The following is a 16,730-nucleotide window of genomic DNA, read 5'->3' as shown; positions in this document are numbered from 1 at the left end:
TTTATGCAAACAAAATGCAGCTACCGCAAATTCACTAACAAGCGATAAAAGTCAATTAACATCTAATAGCCTCAAAAGTTTACGGTCTTAAATCAGAAGTTTGAATGCAATTACTTACATTTGCGATAGCATCGAAAGTCGAAAGTACAGTGGGCTATTAAAGAATACTATTTTTATACAAAAAAAAAAACCAGAAAGAAGCTTAGCGAATAGCACGAGCAGCTGCGAACATGATGAAAAAAAAACAAATCATATGCTTACAACAGCAAGTGATGCAAGTGCTTCAGCAAACGATTACATTGGAAAGATAATAATACAAATTAATAAGTAAAACCAGTAAATGTTATAAGGGATGCAATATATCAACGTAAATATGCCTCAATTAATAGTCATATATCTCTTATACCTATAATATTATATATTTGTGAACTCGTTTAAGCACAAGTCAACGTCAGTGGAAAAATGTTTAAACGTTACCTAATATCTTGTAATACTATATAATAAATGCTTGTACTATAAGTAGACGAGATATTCTTCGTAATTGAAGTACAAAGTTCGAGTGCGTATTCATGCGTCTCAATACGTCCTAGACCTACAACATTAGTATAGTACTAAAACAGCTTCGAAGTTTTATTGATAATTAACATATAATCACATTGAAATCTAGAAAGGAGGTTTTATGAATTCCCTTAGCTATGGAGCGCAATTTAAGAAGTTGTTAGTCACTTCGAAAAATTACCTACCTGATGACTTTTGAGTTGGAACACTGTGAGCTGTGAAAAATATCGCGTCTTAACTGGCTGAAGGTGGAGCATTCGTAAAGGTAATGTTCCAGCGTCTCATCACCCTCCACACATGCTCTGCAATTCCCTGAATCCACTTTACCAATTTTTTGAAGGTGTGATCTCAGAGATAGAAGCCCTGCTGGCTGTCTTCTAGCGGCCAACTAGACTGTTTTTCTAGACCACTTGGCGCCTTCTGTTATGTCGACAATTTCGATATAGAAGAAACCCATTACTCTTCCTATTTCACTCATAAATCCGTCTGTGAATACATAGATTTTGCCATTGAAACTATCGATCACAGAACCATTGGTCCTTGTTTCTCTACTGGGGAATGCAAATTAGTATGTATTAACCGGACATCGACTATAGTCTCCAGAGTGTTTGTTGAGGTATTTTTTATTGCAATCCAAACTTTATTGCAACAGCTATTTGATACAGGTCAAAATGAAGTCATCTCAGTTATCTCATTCATGATTGTGATCTAAGTGATGAAATACTTTTAGGTTTTCGTTTAAAAAAATTGGTATTAATTGGTATGTGTTGCTAGAGTTGAGAGCATATTATTTTTATTGAGAGTGTATTTAACTTTTTTCTATTTAATAGAATACCATATTATATATTATTGCCGAAGAAACTTTTGAAAGTTTATATAAGCAAAGAAGGAAATTTCATGTCTCACTAGCAATTTTTCTTATATGTCACTGCTACAAAGAATACTCTATTTTCGCAGTAGGCTTCTGAATCAATCTACGCGTATGTTTTAATTTTTGTATGCAAGATTAAGAAAAAACAAGGGGTAAATTAATCAATATTCCAAATTTTAATGACCTCCAATTATATATCAGAAGTCAATCATATGTTACATAATTTATGGTACAAAGAATAAAAGTTCTATAGTACGTTTCTTATTAACTAGTTTTTGTATCATTCTGACAATTTCAAGATCTTCCAATGTTAATTATCTCAGCTATTGATTTTGTTTTCAAACAGGTTTTCTTGCTTACGCTTTCATGAAGCTGTTGAAATTTAGTTTTTCTACACATTGCAAGCGACAGCCTACAATTATGACTCAGCAAGTTTACGTTGATAATATTTGTTATTTTCACTTGGCAAATATTAATGAAATAACATTTACAATATTTGCAACGTTAGTAAAACTTTTAAATAAACAGAAACTACTGAAATTAATATTACATATGTTTTTATTCATATTAGTAAAAAAAAAAGTATATTCTCTAAATACAATTTTTTCATTACTAATGTCTGGACAGGGACTTCCTCAAACGCTGTTGTTCTAAAAATTAAAAAATCGTCGCCGAAACGTTTTATATATTGCAACAAACAATAAGAGAGATAAGAAAATCGGAAACAGATTTCGTAGAACTACAATATTTGGCATATTATTGAGAAGAGATAGAGGAAATATAGTAATAGTAGTGAACTCAAGGCCTTAAATAACTTATTGCTTCACATACTCGTAAATATTTTCGACCGTGAAGTATAATATATTAGTTGTTATCTCAATAATAAAATAAATTTACTAAAATTGTCCAACAATTCTTTCCCTGAACTTTACATGCTAACGCGATCCTTATGGTTATTTTTGAATCTTCTGTCGAAAAACGCAAAAAAGAAGGTCTACGAACTATAAACTGTAGTATGGTTTTCAGAGGGTAAAAATTTTCGAAAAAATATTGCACAAAGTTTTAGCAGTGAACAGTAAAAGCAAAAGCCTCTCTCATACAGCTTAATATTTTATAACATTTTACTAAACAATTTAAAGTTCAAAATACTTTGAAAAATAAACAAAATAGTAGATGTTATTAAAGGGTTACATCCACTTGCGAAGAATCAAATTTTTGAGAATAAAAATCGATTTTTAGCATAGATTCGGAGAAATTAACGTATTTGTAAAATATTTTAAAATAAGTGTAACTTTAAACGCGTTTTGTTGAAAATGTTTTCATACTCAATGAGAAAAAATTTCTCCGAAACTGCTGGATCGTCAGGTAATAATCTATGTAATAAGATTTCAAACATCAATTTTTAAAGACAGTCTGAAGTGTAAATTTTTTCACAAAAATCGATTTTTTTGGAAAACCGCATTTTGTCAAAAATTACAATTTTGGACTATAACTAGTCCTTCGATTATTACCTATATTCATTTATTTTATGCTGAAAACGACGGTATACATACTTAGTAAGTGCCAAATTTAGTTCATAGTACCTAGAAAAGTACACACTTTAATGATAAAGACATACAAAATGTAATCAGAAGATAGTATGAGACTAGAGTAAGATACTGACGTTGCAGATCCTGTATGTTAAAAAATTTAGGTCTTTCTGATTGCGTGGTCTAGATTACCCTGTGAACGTAAAATTTTTAAGCAGGTTTGGAGTATTTTACACATTTTTGATAGAAGTTAGATACGTATACAACTAACCACTTGTTTAGCGCTTGATTTTTAGACCAACTTGAAGTTGAAAATATCCAAAAACTCCCAGTATGTAGTTCCCTCAAGTATCTATAAAAAGCGTATATATTATTAAACAATAATTGAGTTCACTCATATGTATGTACACATAGTTGTATATATGCAGCAGCAAAAACTTCATTTTCTACCATTGTACCATTTTTCAAGGTGAAACGTGCTTCGCCTATTAATACTACATATACTTGTATTACAAAAATTAAGAAAAAGTCACGCGAATATTGGCAAGAAGTGCATGACTACCGTAAAAGTAACGAACCGTTGAATATGAATACAGTGAATATGCTTATGTATAAAAACGCATAGGAAAGACTATTGAATTTTAGTACAAATCACAGATAGTCCAAAGAATGATTTTTATTCGATTATACAACTAATATATTATATAATATAAATGTTCGAATTACAGGTGCTTTTTTAAATTATTTTTTTTTACGATTTGTGTACAATCTAATTTTAATGTCCACGAACAATAAAGTCCTAAAAACTTTATGTGCCCACATAAGAAGTTGTAATTGTTTGTGAATAAAAAAGTGAGGCAATATGTGTAAATAATATGTAAATGATTTAGCATGCTTGATTGCTAATTAAATTTGAAGTAATTTCCTAAGCAATCAACGTGCACATACGCGGACATTAAGTGCGCCAGACAATTGTAATTGACAGCTGTCTAAGAACACTTGTAGGTATAAATCAATGATTAAATGTATATGCATGAAAAGGGGTTTGATTACAAAACAAGAAAGTACATTCCTTATGGCATAAAAAGCTATAAAAAGATTTTATCTTGATTTTGATTAATCGCTTTGTATGACAGCTATAGGCTATAATGGTCCGATCTAAACAATTTTTTCGAAGATTGTAGCGTTGCCTTGAACAATAATTTAAGCCAGATTTGCTCAAGATAGCTTGTCAAATAAAAAAGTTTTTATACAAGAACTTGATTTGGATCGATCACTTTGTATGGCAACTATATGCTATACTGGTCCGATATCGATGAATCCGAAAAATGTCTACTTGGCAAAAACTGACTGACTTGTTCGCGTATAAACAGTTGGATATACGGACAGACAGATACACACGACTAAATTGACTCAGCTCATCACGCTGATCATTTATATACATAAACTATGGTATATGGTCTAACATGTTTCTTTCTGGATGTCACAAAATGCGTTGCAAACCTACATTACATTATTTTCAGTGTATGAAAATTAGCGTTTGAAAACTTATATCCAAATAGTGGTTCAATATTAATCACAAAAATAAAATTATATTTAATTTACATATTTACATATATGTATGAATATACCTGCATATTTTTAATCATATTATCTACTTCTAAGTTTGCATTTTGAATGAGTAGCAATTTCTAACACCCCCTCGTGACAGTGTTTCGTGTTTGTGCACACGTGACTACGATGATTTTTTAAATACGTCCAAGCACGTTTATAATTAGAATTTCTCTTTTATTAAAATCATCATTACAGTATTAAAATCATCAAGTTTTCCATAATTTAATATTCTCAATGGTCATTCTTTCCACACAAACACACACACGCAGCTACCGGTGAAAATGTTAACAAAAGACTTAAGCGCCGAACTTGCTCTTTTTCTTCATAAATTTTGCAGCAACTGCACTAATACCACTACAAAACATCTCAAAAATTGCTGTCTTTAAATTAATATTAATCAACAACAAAAACATCATATGGCACAACAGACATAAGATCATTGAGTTGTTGCAGCAACAATGGTCCCCAATATTGACGTGTTTCAGGCAAGAAAATTTGAAAGATTCGACGCCAATATTGATTGACAATATTTACAGCGAGCTCATCTGCAATAAAAATTGTTATATTTATCTCTACATTACTAAATTAACAAATAATTTCACTCACTCAATGTTGGATCGGGAAACACACCAGTGGCAGACAACTTGAAATCGCCGACTTTAGGCTCGGCATCGAATCTGAGCATGCGCACAAAACGATGGCCGTCCGCCTCATAGAAGTTACCCTCATATGTTTGGTCAATATTCACATTTACTGCAAATAATATTAAAAATTATAGCAATTAAACGAAATTAAAACTAGCATTCCTTGAATATGGCAACTCACCCAGCGACACGTTGAAGACACCTTTGGGCCGCAATTGTATATTGTTTAGTATCAATTCTGCCTTGTAATTGCCGACGATTGTGATCGCTGGCACATATGCCAGCGATTTCATTGTGACTTTATCACCGTTTATTTTCAAGTCTAGCGATTTGATTTCCATTTTCGAAAAACCATATGTGAGCCCATCACGCATTATTATACGCCCACGTACAGTGCCACTGGTATACTGAAATGTCGTGCGATTTAGTCTGTATGGATCGATTATCGGTATATTCAAATCGCGGTCACCATTTTTAAGTCGTTCCAAGGACTTTTGTAAGAGATTTTTTACGCAGTCGTTGAACTCAGAGCTGCTTTGCTTGCAAACGGGCAGATTGCCAACTGGAAAATATATAATAGTGGAAAGTATTGTAATTAGTAAAATATTTTAAAAATTAAATGAAAATCATAGGCTCTTTCGTATGAGTTCAATAAAGTTCAGTGGGTTGATTATTGGCATGAACTCTACTTTTTCAGCCTCGTTATGAATTCATTTTATGGTTGTTTGAACCCTGTGGATTTTGTTTCGAATTTCCAGTTAATGGCTATGAAAACACACACATAAAACTAAGAAACGAAAATTTACACAAAAAAAAATTCAATTACATTTTAACACTCTGCAGCCAGAGTGTATATAAAGGACGAACGGTAATACAAATTTCTGAGGAATTTTCTTTAAATAATTTTAACCCTTGGCTTTCAAAAAATATTACTTTTAAGACATTTTTAAAACATTATTAAAATGATAATTACTGGTAAACAGATTTCACAGTATTAAAATATAAAAATATGTATCACTGTAAATAAGACTCATGGTTTAGAAAGGCGACATCAATTCTTTTGTTACATGCTTAGACATGTATAACAAAGACCATGGTTAAAAATTAAATACCAGCTCAAAATTATAAGATTTTGCAATTAGTTTAAATTTTTAGAATTTTTTGAAAAAATTTCAATATGTATTCTGAAATGAGGAAGCAATGATTTTATTCTTATTTTTTGACCCTCTTAGGTAATTTTGTCAGGAACAAGAATTTTGACAATAATGTCGATTTTTTAAGCCAGTTTGTAGTGTAAATTTTGTCATAAAAATCGACCTTTTTTTTGGTAAGCCGTCATTTTGTCAAACATTAAAATTTTAACTAGTCTTTTGATCATTGGCTGTATGTAACATTATAGTATTTTCTTTTATTTGCTTTTGTATTTTAAATAAGTTTTAACTAGATAAATACTTCCAAATCGCCAGACATATTTTCCAAAGCCCCTACTGGAGATATGCTACGGTATCAAGGGACACAAACATGTAGATAATTTTTATTTATTTATTATATAGAATGCCTCTTCCAAAAAAATAAAACACATAAAAACACATGTTTTCAGACTTGCATGTGGATATAACACCATAAAATATATTTTAGTAATCGCTATAGGATTGAGATAATCTAAAAAAGTAAACGCCACAAAATATCACTATACAATATCTTATACAACTATTAGGAAAACTGTACTCGGAAAGAAAATGATTTGGGGCACAAATATTTTCAATACGAAAAGGACCTTATCTTCACAGAAAATATTTAGAGCTTATTTATTTCAATTATTTCACATTTTATCTTACAACTACAACATAATAGTAGAATGAACATGAATCGCAAATTTTGTCTCAACTTAACAGTGCTGCTTAAGTAAATGTATATGTAAAAGCTCTAACGCACTATTTCAACGCAAATTCTGCACAGTATCTCACACATCTGCATACAGATACACACATCAACATATACAATTACAACAACGAACTAAATACTATTCGCATTATTAACTTGCGCAGAACGATAATGCCTACACAATTTGCTGCGTCAATATCATAAATTCAGCTGTATATGAAATGATCTTAGAATGGCTAATTGTGTATTTGTAGGCACGTAATCAGCGCATATCAAAGGTCACACAATTGTGCGCTTGAAATGTTGCCTTCGAAGCGGTTGACCTTCATTTAAATGGCTGCTGTGATTATGACGCGCCACAGCTGTTGGTGTTGTTGTTGCTGCGTGGCTTAGTTTGTACACAAGTAAATATGTAACCAGCAACACACGCTGACTAGAAATAAGCCGTCGTAAATGTTTACATCTGAGCATAAATCTACATACATATAATATATATACACACACACATGCGTGCAAAGAGAACACTACAGCGCGTATGAAATTTAGAACTTTTGCGTTAAAAGCTGAAATAAATTATCGCATTTGATTTTGGCTTGTGTGGAGGTCGAATTATTATTTTACAATATGTAAATAAATTGAATCTGATTGTTTTTAAACAAGCAGCGCAGTCGCCAGAATAGATATTAAAATTAATTTGTTTATGTGTCTTTTTTTAAAATCATGTTTTTATTTTAGACTAAATTATTTTAATATTCTATGCTCTTATGTTCCGTGCTCTCAATAATGAAAATCAGTAAATATAAAAGCACAAAGCATATGGTGTAATAAAACGGACCATATGAAGTCAACAGCAAGAGACGTTACTCATACGACACGGTGTGCAGCAAATTGGTCATTAAATAATTATGTACTTATAATTAGTTCAAATGTAAAGTGTTACAGTAATTTATAGCAGAATCAGTCTAACGACGTACGGAATACTGACAATATTATAAATCTTGGTAGTAGTTATTCGTAGGTATATACTGTAGGGCGACTGCCCTGACGAAATGTGTGTCTACTAAAATGCGGACTTAAACCCCATCCGAAAAAATTAAAAAAAAAGAAGTAGAAGCGTTAACTTTGGCTGCAGCAAAGTATTATAGCCTTCACAACTGCGCTTCTTTTAACATAAAAGCGAATAAAAGAAAGTTTACCTTGATTTTGGTAGATCAGTTTGTATGGCAACTATATGCTGTAGTAGTCTGCTCCGAACAAAATGTTCAGAAATTATAACTTTGCGCTAGACAATAATCTATGCCGAATTTCGTGAAGATACCTTGCAAAAAAAAAAAATTTCCATACAAGAACTTAATATTGATTAATCCGTTTGTATTGCAGCTATATGCTATAGTAGTCCGATCAGAACAATGTGTTCAGAGATTATAGCTTTGCTTTGGACAATAATCTACCCCGAATTTTGAAGAAAACTTGTGAATTATATAGAATTGCATACAAGGACTTGATTTTACTCGATCAATATATTTTAAATTTATTATGTTAGTATCGTATGCTCGCTAATAAACTATTCAACGGATTTTCTTCAATTTCATGAAATATACTCATTATACAATACATTAATTACTTTTTTACCTGTGAAATATTTCTTCGGCTTCGAAGCACCTGCTGCAACATTAGCACTCGTTGCGCTGCCGTCTGTTTTACTCTCATCACTCGTTTTGACAGAAATAGTTGTTAGAGGGGTGGTTATAGGCACAGAACTGGAGCTGCTCGATATTTCAGCAGTGCTAGCGTCCTCTAATGTAGTGCTTGTTGTTGTTGCTGATGTTTCTAACGCAGCAACAGTTGTTGCTGCAGATGTTGTGGACTCATCTTGCGCGTACACGGCGCATAATAACAAAACGAAAACACACGAGTGGCGCAAAACTTGTCTTAAATGCATTTTTGTACTTTTATTAAACACTAAATTTGTATTATTTGATTGTTTATTGTTTTTCTCACGACTTATTGGCGAGCAGGCGCTGTGCAAATCTCAACTGCAGTTCAAACTCTTTAATATGATTTTATTGTTTAAGAAATGCACCACAAAACACTTGGTGGACGCGTCCACAACTGACCGGCTTCTGAATGCCACTGCATTGCTGCAGCTGGTTTTATGTCATGTTCCAATAAAAGCAAAATTGATTTGATTATAATTTCATGCGATTTTACTAGCAAACAAACAAAACTAACCGGCCAACTATTATACATGTATACATATCATATTTAGATATTTGGTTTGTTTGTATGTGCATAAATATGTCATAGCACAATCTTAAATATCTGCATTTATAAACACGATCCGATGTTCAATTATTAGCTATACGTCCAGCATTCAGTTTTTATGCATGTATGCGTGTTACATTCTTGTGGAACCATTTTACTTGTATATATTATTTAATGCATGTCACTTACGCACACTAATACAAATGCAATTTTTAATATAAAAAGTGGTTTATTTTGAATAATTAAATAAGATAATTAATTGATTATATAGTATTTCTATTATTTTAAATTGTTTGTTATTGATTATTTATGTATAAAATGCTTGTTAGTTAATAATAGTCGGTTTATAATGTTTTGAATTAATGGAAACTAAGTAGGAATAGTGTGATCAGTAAAAAAATCTAGTAATAAAAAACTTTATTTCGTTTATTTATTTAGATGGTATTATGTATATGTAGGTAAATTATCATTAATAATTTTTATCAAATGGAATTTTAAATTATGTTGTATGAGAAGTAGGTGTGGTTTACGCCAGATTTCGCCCATTGAGGTACTTAAGAGATTTGTTCTGAACGAGTTTGGTTATTGTATCTAAAGTGGTTTAGGAGATATTTTAATTAAACCTATTGGAATACGAGGCCATGCCCTTTTTTCAAAATATTTAGTCCACAGATGCCTCAAACTACTTCGATCCCCAAAATTCCATTTTTATATCTTAATTTGGAGCTTAGTTATGGCACCTTATAGGTTTTCGTTTAATGGCGTTTTTTGGGCCAGTTGTGTCATTAATTATTGAACGAGTATTATCTACCAGCTTTAAAAAAAATCATTTATTATTCCATAATTCTTTTATTAACAACGTGTACATCCATTTTCATTAAATACATATAGTAATATATAATTAACGCTAATGCGTAATGTACTGTTAATTTTTTTATATTTTTAAGGCGTATCAATGAACAAATCAAATGGCACAGCGTCCAAATATGCATTTGCTACGTACAAAGCAATGGGTTCCCAAGTTGAGCGCGTTTCTCTCACTACAAGTTTGTAAAATGAACGCCAATGTGAATTTATAACGCTCAAGATAACTGAATCTAAAAATAAATAAGAAAAAAGTTGTTTATAACTTTTATGTATTTTGTTTTTTAAATTACATAAAAAAAATAATACAGAAACAGAAATATAATTCAAAATTATTTCAAATAAATTACTTTAGAAATTACCTTAACACCAAGAATTTTGAAAACTTAAAAAAGAAAACTAATGTTATATTTATCGATAAAAGCCTCCAAGAAAAAATATCAGATTACTTATCGATGAAATTGAAAAGAGTAAATAAGCAATATCTATCGATAAAAATGGAAATTTATTTATGAATTACGTTAAAAACAAAATGCTTGACTAAAACACTAGACAAATAAAGTTTACGATTAGAAAATTATAAAATAGTACCGAGAAATTTTTAGTTATCGATAAGAATAATTTAAAAGAAAAGTTGGGTTACATATCAAATAAGACATACACAAAAAATTAAATTAGTTTAGAAAATACATTAAAAGCAAAGCATTTGTTTGAAAAATTGAACAAGTACAGTTACCGATAAGGAAAACAGAAAAGTAGCGAAACATTGGAACGGAGAATCTTTACTTTAAGCGTTAAAAATTATTTTATTTACTTATCGGTTTATCGAGTTAATTTAAAAAAAAATCTTAAAAATAATGTGGCGCCAGATTACTTATCGATAACATATAAGGGAAATAATTTTTTTGGCGATTTAAATTAAACATTTTAAACTAAAATTAACAAATAAATTAGTATATATATCAATAAAAAGAAAAACGTTTTTTTTTAAATAATATAAGAAAACCGGTTTGTAATGTTTATCGCTATATATAACTATCTTATCGATAATCTACATTTCATATATGAAGTTTTTTAGATTTTAAATTATTTAATTTTTATTTACTTCAGTTAATTAAAAGTACAATTTTTTGACTAAATGAGTATACAAAATATATTTTTTTTATTTATTTATTTTTTTAAAGGATTTAAAAGTAGAGTAATATTTAATGATGTATAATAAATTAGCGAAAAAAGAAAATAAAATTTAATCAAATTAACGTGAAATTATTAAAATATGTTAAAACATCAAAACATATGTATATAATCTATAAAAGCTATAAGAATAAAAAACTATGTTTTCTTTATAAACCCTTTGTGAATTTTAGTATATTTGTTTATAAATTTATTCTAAATAATACTGAAATTATTAAAAACAAGAAAAAACGTTAACTTCGGCTGCACCGAAGCTATAATACCCTTCACAGGTGCATTTTTAGTAGCAAAAAATGGTATATAAAGATAATTTTCTGAATGTACGGAGTGGTGCCGTAGATCATATTCTATGCCAAATTTTGTGGCAATATCTTGTCATATAAAAAAGTGTTCCATGCGAGGACCTGAGTTGGATCAATCAGTTTGTATGTCAGTAATATATAGCATATTCGGTAATTCGTTCTAAACAATTTTTTAGGAGATTGTAGCGTTACCTTGAATAATAATCTATGCCGAATTTCGCCCAATAAAACAGTTATCCCTACAGACAGACAGACGGACGGGGCTAAATCGACTCAGCTCGTTACGCTGATCACTTATATATATACTTTATAAGGTCCTCGACGTTTCCTTTTAGGTGTTACAAATTCGTGCAAACTTAATATACCCTATTCAGGGTATATAAATTAAAAATAATAATCGATAAAAATTAAAAGCATTAAGATGTGACTTCTTTATAAACCTTTTTAAATTTTAATATATTTTTATACAAATACATTCTAATACCTAAACTTATATGTTTCTCATAACTATCACTAATTAATAATTTTTTTAAATAAAAATTATATAAAAGCTTTTTTCACACTTACTTAAGCCTGCATCTGGCAGTAAATTGTTGGCTTCGAACTTCAAATCACCGATTTGTGGTATAACATTAAATGACTTCAATCGTAAGTATTTATGACCATCTCGCTCCGTGAGATCACCTTCTGCCTCGATATCCAGCTGCAAATCAGCTAATAATAAACAAATGGGAAATCATGTAAATTTGTACACTCTTGTTTCTCTCTTCTCTTTCACTTACTCAATTTGCTATTAAACTGACCCTCTGGACGCAGAGCCATACCTTCTGTCGTCAACTCTCCTTGGAAAGCGCCTTGTTTCTCAATGCTTGGCAATTTCGTAGATAATTGCAGTTTCACGTGATCGCCATACATTTCAACCTTTACATTTTCCACAGTGCTCTCACTTATGCCGCGTATAATCAAATTGTGTACGTTCAAGTATCCTGATGCGAAATCGTCGCTTATTTCTACCTTATGACTTCCTATGACCAAAGGATCAAGCGGCGGTATACTTAATTCAGGAAAGCCATTCTTAAGTCGTGGTTTCATCTCTTTTAGTTTATTTTTAACGCATGTACTGATATCTAAATCAGTGTTGACGCATGTAGATATACCAGGTGCTAAAATAATAAAAAAAGCAATAATAAGTTGTTAGCAATTAAAGAACATAAATGGTGACATTAATACATTTTAAGAATAACAACAACAACTTGGAATTGCTAATTTTAATTGTCGTTGTCAATGTTAATGACACAGGTCCTTGGCACACATGCATACATACTCGCACGTGTTTACTCGGTCTGATATCGGTTTAGTCACATCGCCAACATAATTGCTTTAGCATTGCTCTAAGCATGCTTCAAACGATATTCACTGTGTGTCATTCAGACTATAATGCCTTTGAGCTTAATCATAAAAAAAATCCGAAATTCTCAATTAATTGTTTAGATTTTTTCTGATTTTGCTTTCGTTGACACCAATTTAATTAGGTTGTGACATAATTAACGAGTTTAGTGTGTTTTAGTATTGGCAAGTTTAATTTGAATCAGTAACGAGCTTAAACTCGCAATTTCAGTTTTTTGCTTGTCTTTGCTCCTATTTAGTACACTGTCTGGCCTCAATTTTTACGTGGCGCGCAAAACAAGTCAGAAAAAACAACAAACATTTTTTTAACAAATTTTTTCGGTTGTTGATTCCTCTTAAAAAGTTCTTCAAAAGGAAAATAGCAAGTTCTTCAAGAAAAAGTAGCATTAAGTTATTTAAGTTATTATATTTAAAAATTGCTCTTTGCCGGTGATGATCTAACCTCTAAAGTTATAATGAAGCTTATGTAACATCTTTTGAACATTATTCTACGAATATTTTATCAACTAAATTGACTTAATTGAGTCTAGACTTGTCATAAATTTAGTAAAAAATTACGGAATAGCAGAAAAAAACGACGTTGATCCTGTAAAACATGTATAAGTAAATAATGTAATGATGATGTAATGTAAATAATGATTATAATTAGCACGTCAAACTGGGTCGATTTAGCCAGTTGTGTCTGTATATAAACGAACTATTCACTCAATTTTTGAGATATCGATCAGAAATTTTATACGTTCTTTTCTCAATAAGAAGCTGCTCATATATCGGTACAGCCGATATTTGTTAACTATAGTATATAGCTGTCATACAAACTAAATGATCAAAATTAAAAACTTGTATGGTAAACTTTTTTATTTGACGAGATATCTTCACGAAATTTAGCATCAATTATTTATTAAATCAATGATACGAAACATCGTTCTGAGCGGACCACTATTGCATATAGCTGCCTTAAATACAGGTCGATCAATATCGAAGATATTTTTGCACCCTTTTATGCTATAGGAAATGTTTCTTTGAAGTGTATTATAGCTTGGGTGTAGCCGGATTAAACAGTTTTTTTTTGTGATCACTATTTCCAAACTTGCACGATGCTATCTCTAGGATCGGACCAAAAATTATCTTCCTTCATTACATTATCATTAGTTTAACGTTAAAGCTATATTAGTGGCAATAGTTCTCGACCTAATGTCTGCTTTCGTCTAACATCAATTGCATTTAATATTAAGGTGCATAAAAAAGAGAAGTTAGAAAACAACTGCTACATTTTTCATTGGAAAATAAGTGTCTCATACGTAGTAATTTTATTTATATAAATATTTTTTCTAAGTTCTACAGAAAAATTAAGTTTCTAACTTCTAAAGTGTAATTGAAGTTTTTGTCAAATAAATTTTCTTATAAAATAATCAAATTGTCTCGCATCTCTAAAAATAAATTGCATGATATTTATTTTTGCGCCATGACATTTTTGTCTCGAGCATTTTTTGTGCACATTGCCAGCTTGCAAATGCCATTTTCATGTTAATTTAATATCAATTCAAATTAACTGTAAATACCGGAAACAATTCAATTAGACCGCTAAAATTGCTTATTTTTATTAAAACCGTTTAAATTCGCATTAATTTCAGTTACATGATGTATGTTATGTATTTATGGTATATGTATACGAGTATGTATATGCATGATATTTTATGAGCAAAAAGTGTGGCAAATTTTTGAAACATTGCAATTGTTGTTTTGAAAACTGGATAATAAATGTATTCTTGTCATTACATTTAAAGTCACTATTCTTTTCCATTATTCCAATATTTTATTTAAAATTGGTACTGTGAAGCTTTAGCTTGGTGAATGTACTAAAATAACACGTTAATTAAATTCAATTCGAATGCTATTGTTAAAAATACTAGCGTGAGCAAATAAGTATTCAAAACTGGAGTTTCAAAGCTCTGAAATAAACCATTTTATTAATTGAAAAAAGTCTCATTGAGGAAGGTTTTTTTGAAGAAATACTATTCTCTACGACAATCCGCAATGTAAAAAAATGTTGCGTAAACGGTTTAAAAGTGATGGTATTTTTAATGAAAACAGACGTGTTATTTATATGGGAAATTTTTAATGCGCCCCCAAGCTTTTTAAAATTAAACTAAAAATTATTCCTTGCAAAAATGTTTTTTTCTCTGTATATAATTTCATTTTAACCCATGAATTCGATGGGTTAGTTTTTGGCTCACACTAGGGTACACCACATCACTATGTATCTAGCTTGAAGTTTTCTGTATACATAAGGATTACATTGAAGCTTTTGCCGCAAAAGGTTCTTTCTACGTACTATCTATAATAGTTTATCTATGAAGGACAATGAAAACCTGTTTTGGCACTTAATTTGACTAATATTTATATGTACATAAATTATAAAGAAAGCATTTCTTCACTTCCTTTTTTTCTGAATCTATATTTTATATTTTTAAATCTAGTATTTTGAAACTCAACACACTTACGTAGTTTAGTAATTGGTATAATATTGGGCAATGTTGGCATATCAACATTCAGTTGAAAACTTGCAGCGCACCAGTGATTCAAACAGGCCAGTATAACGAGTACGAACGTAATGCGCGACATTTTCTCCATATTTAACAAAACAAAATTGTTTTCAAAAATTACACTGAAGGATGCGCGATATATCACTTAGAACTGTCTAGGTGACTTGTTAGAATTATAGGAAAGAACGCGAGTGCCGCGAAATACGCACGAGAACACTTCGATTCTTTTTAAAAATATCCAGAATACAACTTGGTAGATATAGTGTTTTTTATTACAAACACAACGAACAGTTTTACAATACACGCACAGCTTATCATTATTTTCCGATATTTTACTGAAGTATATAAGATTTTTTTTCCAATAAAATCGATTTTCCATGGTATGCCACATCAACCTATTTTTTATTATGCGATGATTATATTTTTTTTAATAAAGCGGTTTCTTCACGGTTATTGGAAATGCTTAAAATATTAAAAAGCGAAATAGTTTTTATAAACTTTTGACGAAAGTGACAAGATAGGACATATGTAAATGGATATATAAATATATAATATTATAGGTATATATATAAAAGAAGATAACTTGAAAGTGTTCAAGTCAAGAAGGAAGTTGTCTTCACTTGAAGTAATGTTATTTTAACTAATAAAGCGAGATATGTAAATCCTTAAAAATTTAAAAAAATCGCTTGAATCAACTAAAAAAATCAACTCTAAAATAATCGTGATAAGAGATATACTATATATAAGAGAGGCTCTCAACGTTTTTATAGGTCCCATCAACCAATATTATAACATTACTTTCCAGCTACGCCAACCTGGCTCTGAGGATTACTTCTTTCAACAAACCATAGCGACTGTTTACAGAGACTGGTAGCACTTATGGTTCTTTAATACATAAGCATATTCATTTCGCTTTCATTTCTGCAGAAATTTTTTTGATTCTTGGGCTACAAGCAGTCATTATACTCCACATCTTCTAAAAAAAATATACAATACGTATTATACTTGCATACGTATGTTATTAAAATCAATTAATTTTTTGTAGTAATGTG

The 16,730-nt window shown here is 30.4% G+C and overlaps 2 protein-coding genes across 2 annotated transcripts; both read right to left on the bottom strand.

The window, feature by feature from the left end:
• Window positions 1–4,725: 4,725 nt before the first annotated feature.
• Window positions 4,726–9,237, bottom strand: LOC106614796 (uncharacterized). Its single transcript, XM_014230708.3, has 4 exons — window positions 8,733–9,237; window positions 5,398–5,778; window positions 5,179–5,325; window positions 4,726–5,117 (listed from the first exon to the last, which is right to left on the bottom strand). The coding sequence occupies exons 1-4, from the start codon at window positions 9,040–9,042 to the stop codon at window positions 4,966–4,968; spliced, it is 990 nt and encodes a 329-aa protein (XP_014086183.2). The 5' UTR covers window positions 9,043–9,237; the 3' UTR covers window positions 4,726–4,965.
• Window positions 9,238–10,194: 957 nt separating this feature from the next.
• On the bottom strand, window positions 10,195–15,889 carry LOC106615223 (uncharacterized). The gene is made up of 4 exons (XM_014231359.3): window positions 15,637–15,889; window positions 12,508–12,888; window positions 12,293–12,439; window positions 10,195–10,462 (listed from the first exon to the last, which is right to left on the bottom strand). Exons 1-4 carry the CDS (start codon window positions 15,764–15,766, stop codon window positions 10,308–10,310), a joined length of 813 nt encoding a protein of 270 aa, XP_014086834.2. The 5' UTR covers window positions 15,767–15,889; the 3' UTR covers window positions 10,195–10,307.
• Window positions 15,890–16,730: the final 841 nt, after the last annotated feature.

The sequence above is a fragment of the Bactrocera oleae genome, chromosome 3 (assembly GCF_042242935.1).
Source record: "Bactrocera oleae isolate idBacOlea1 chromosome 3, idBacOlea1, whole genome shotgun sequence".
Classification (NCBI taxonomy): domain Eukaryota; kingdom Metazoa; phylum Arthropoda; class Insecta; order Diptera; family Tephritidae; genus Bactrocera; species Bactrocera oleae.
The sequence above is the reverse complement of the archived record's forward strand: the minus strand, read 5'-3'. Positions and strand labels throughout refer to the sequence as shown.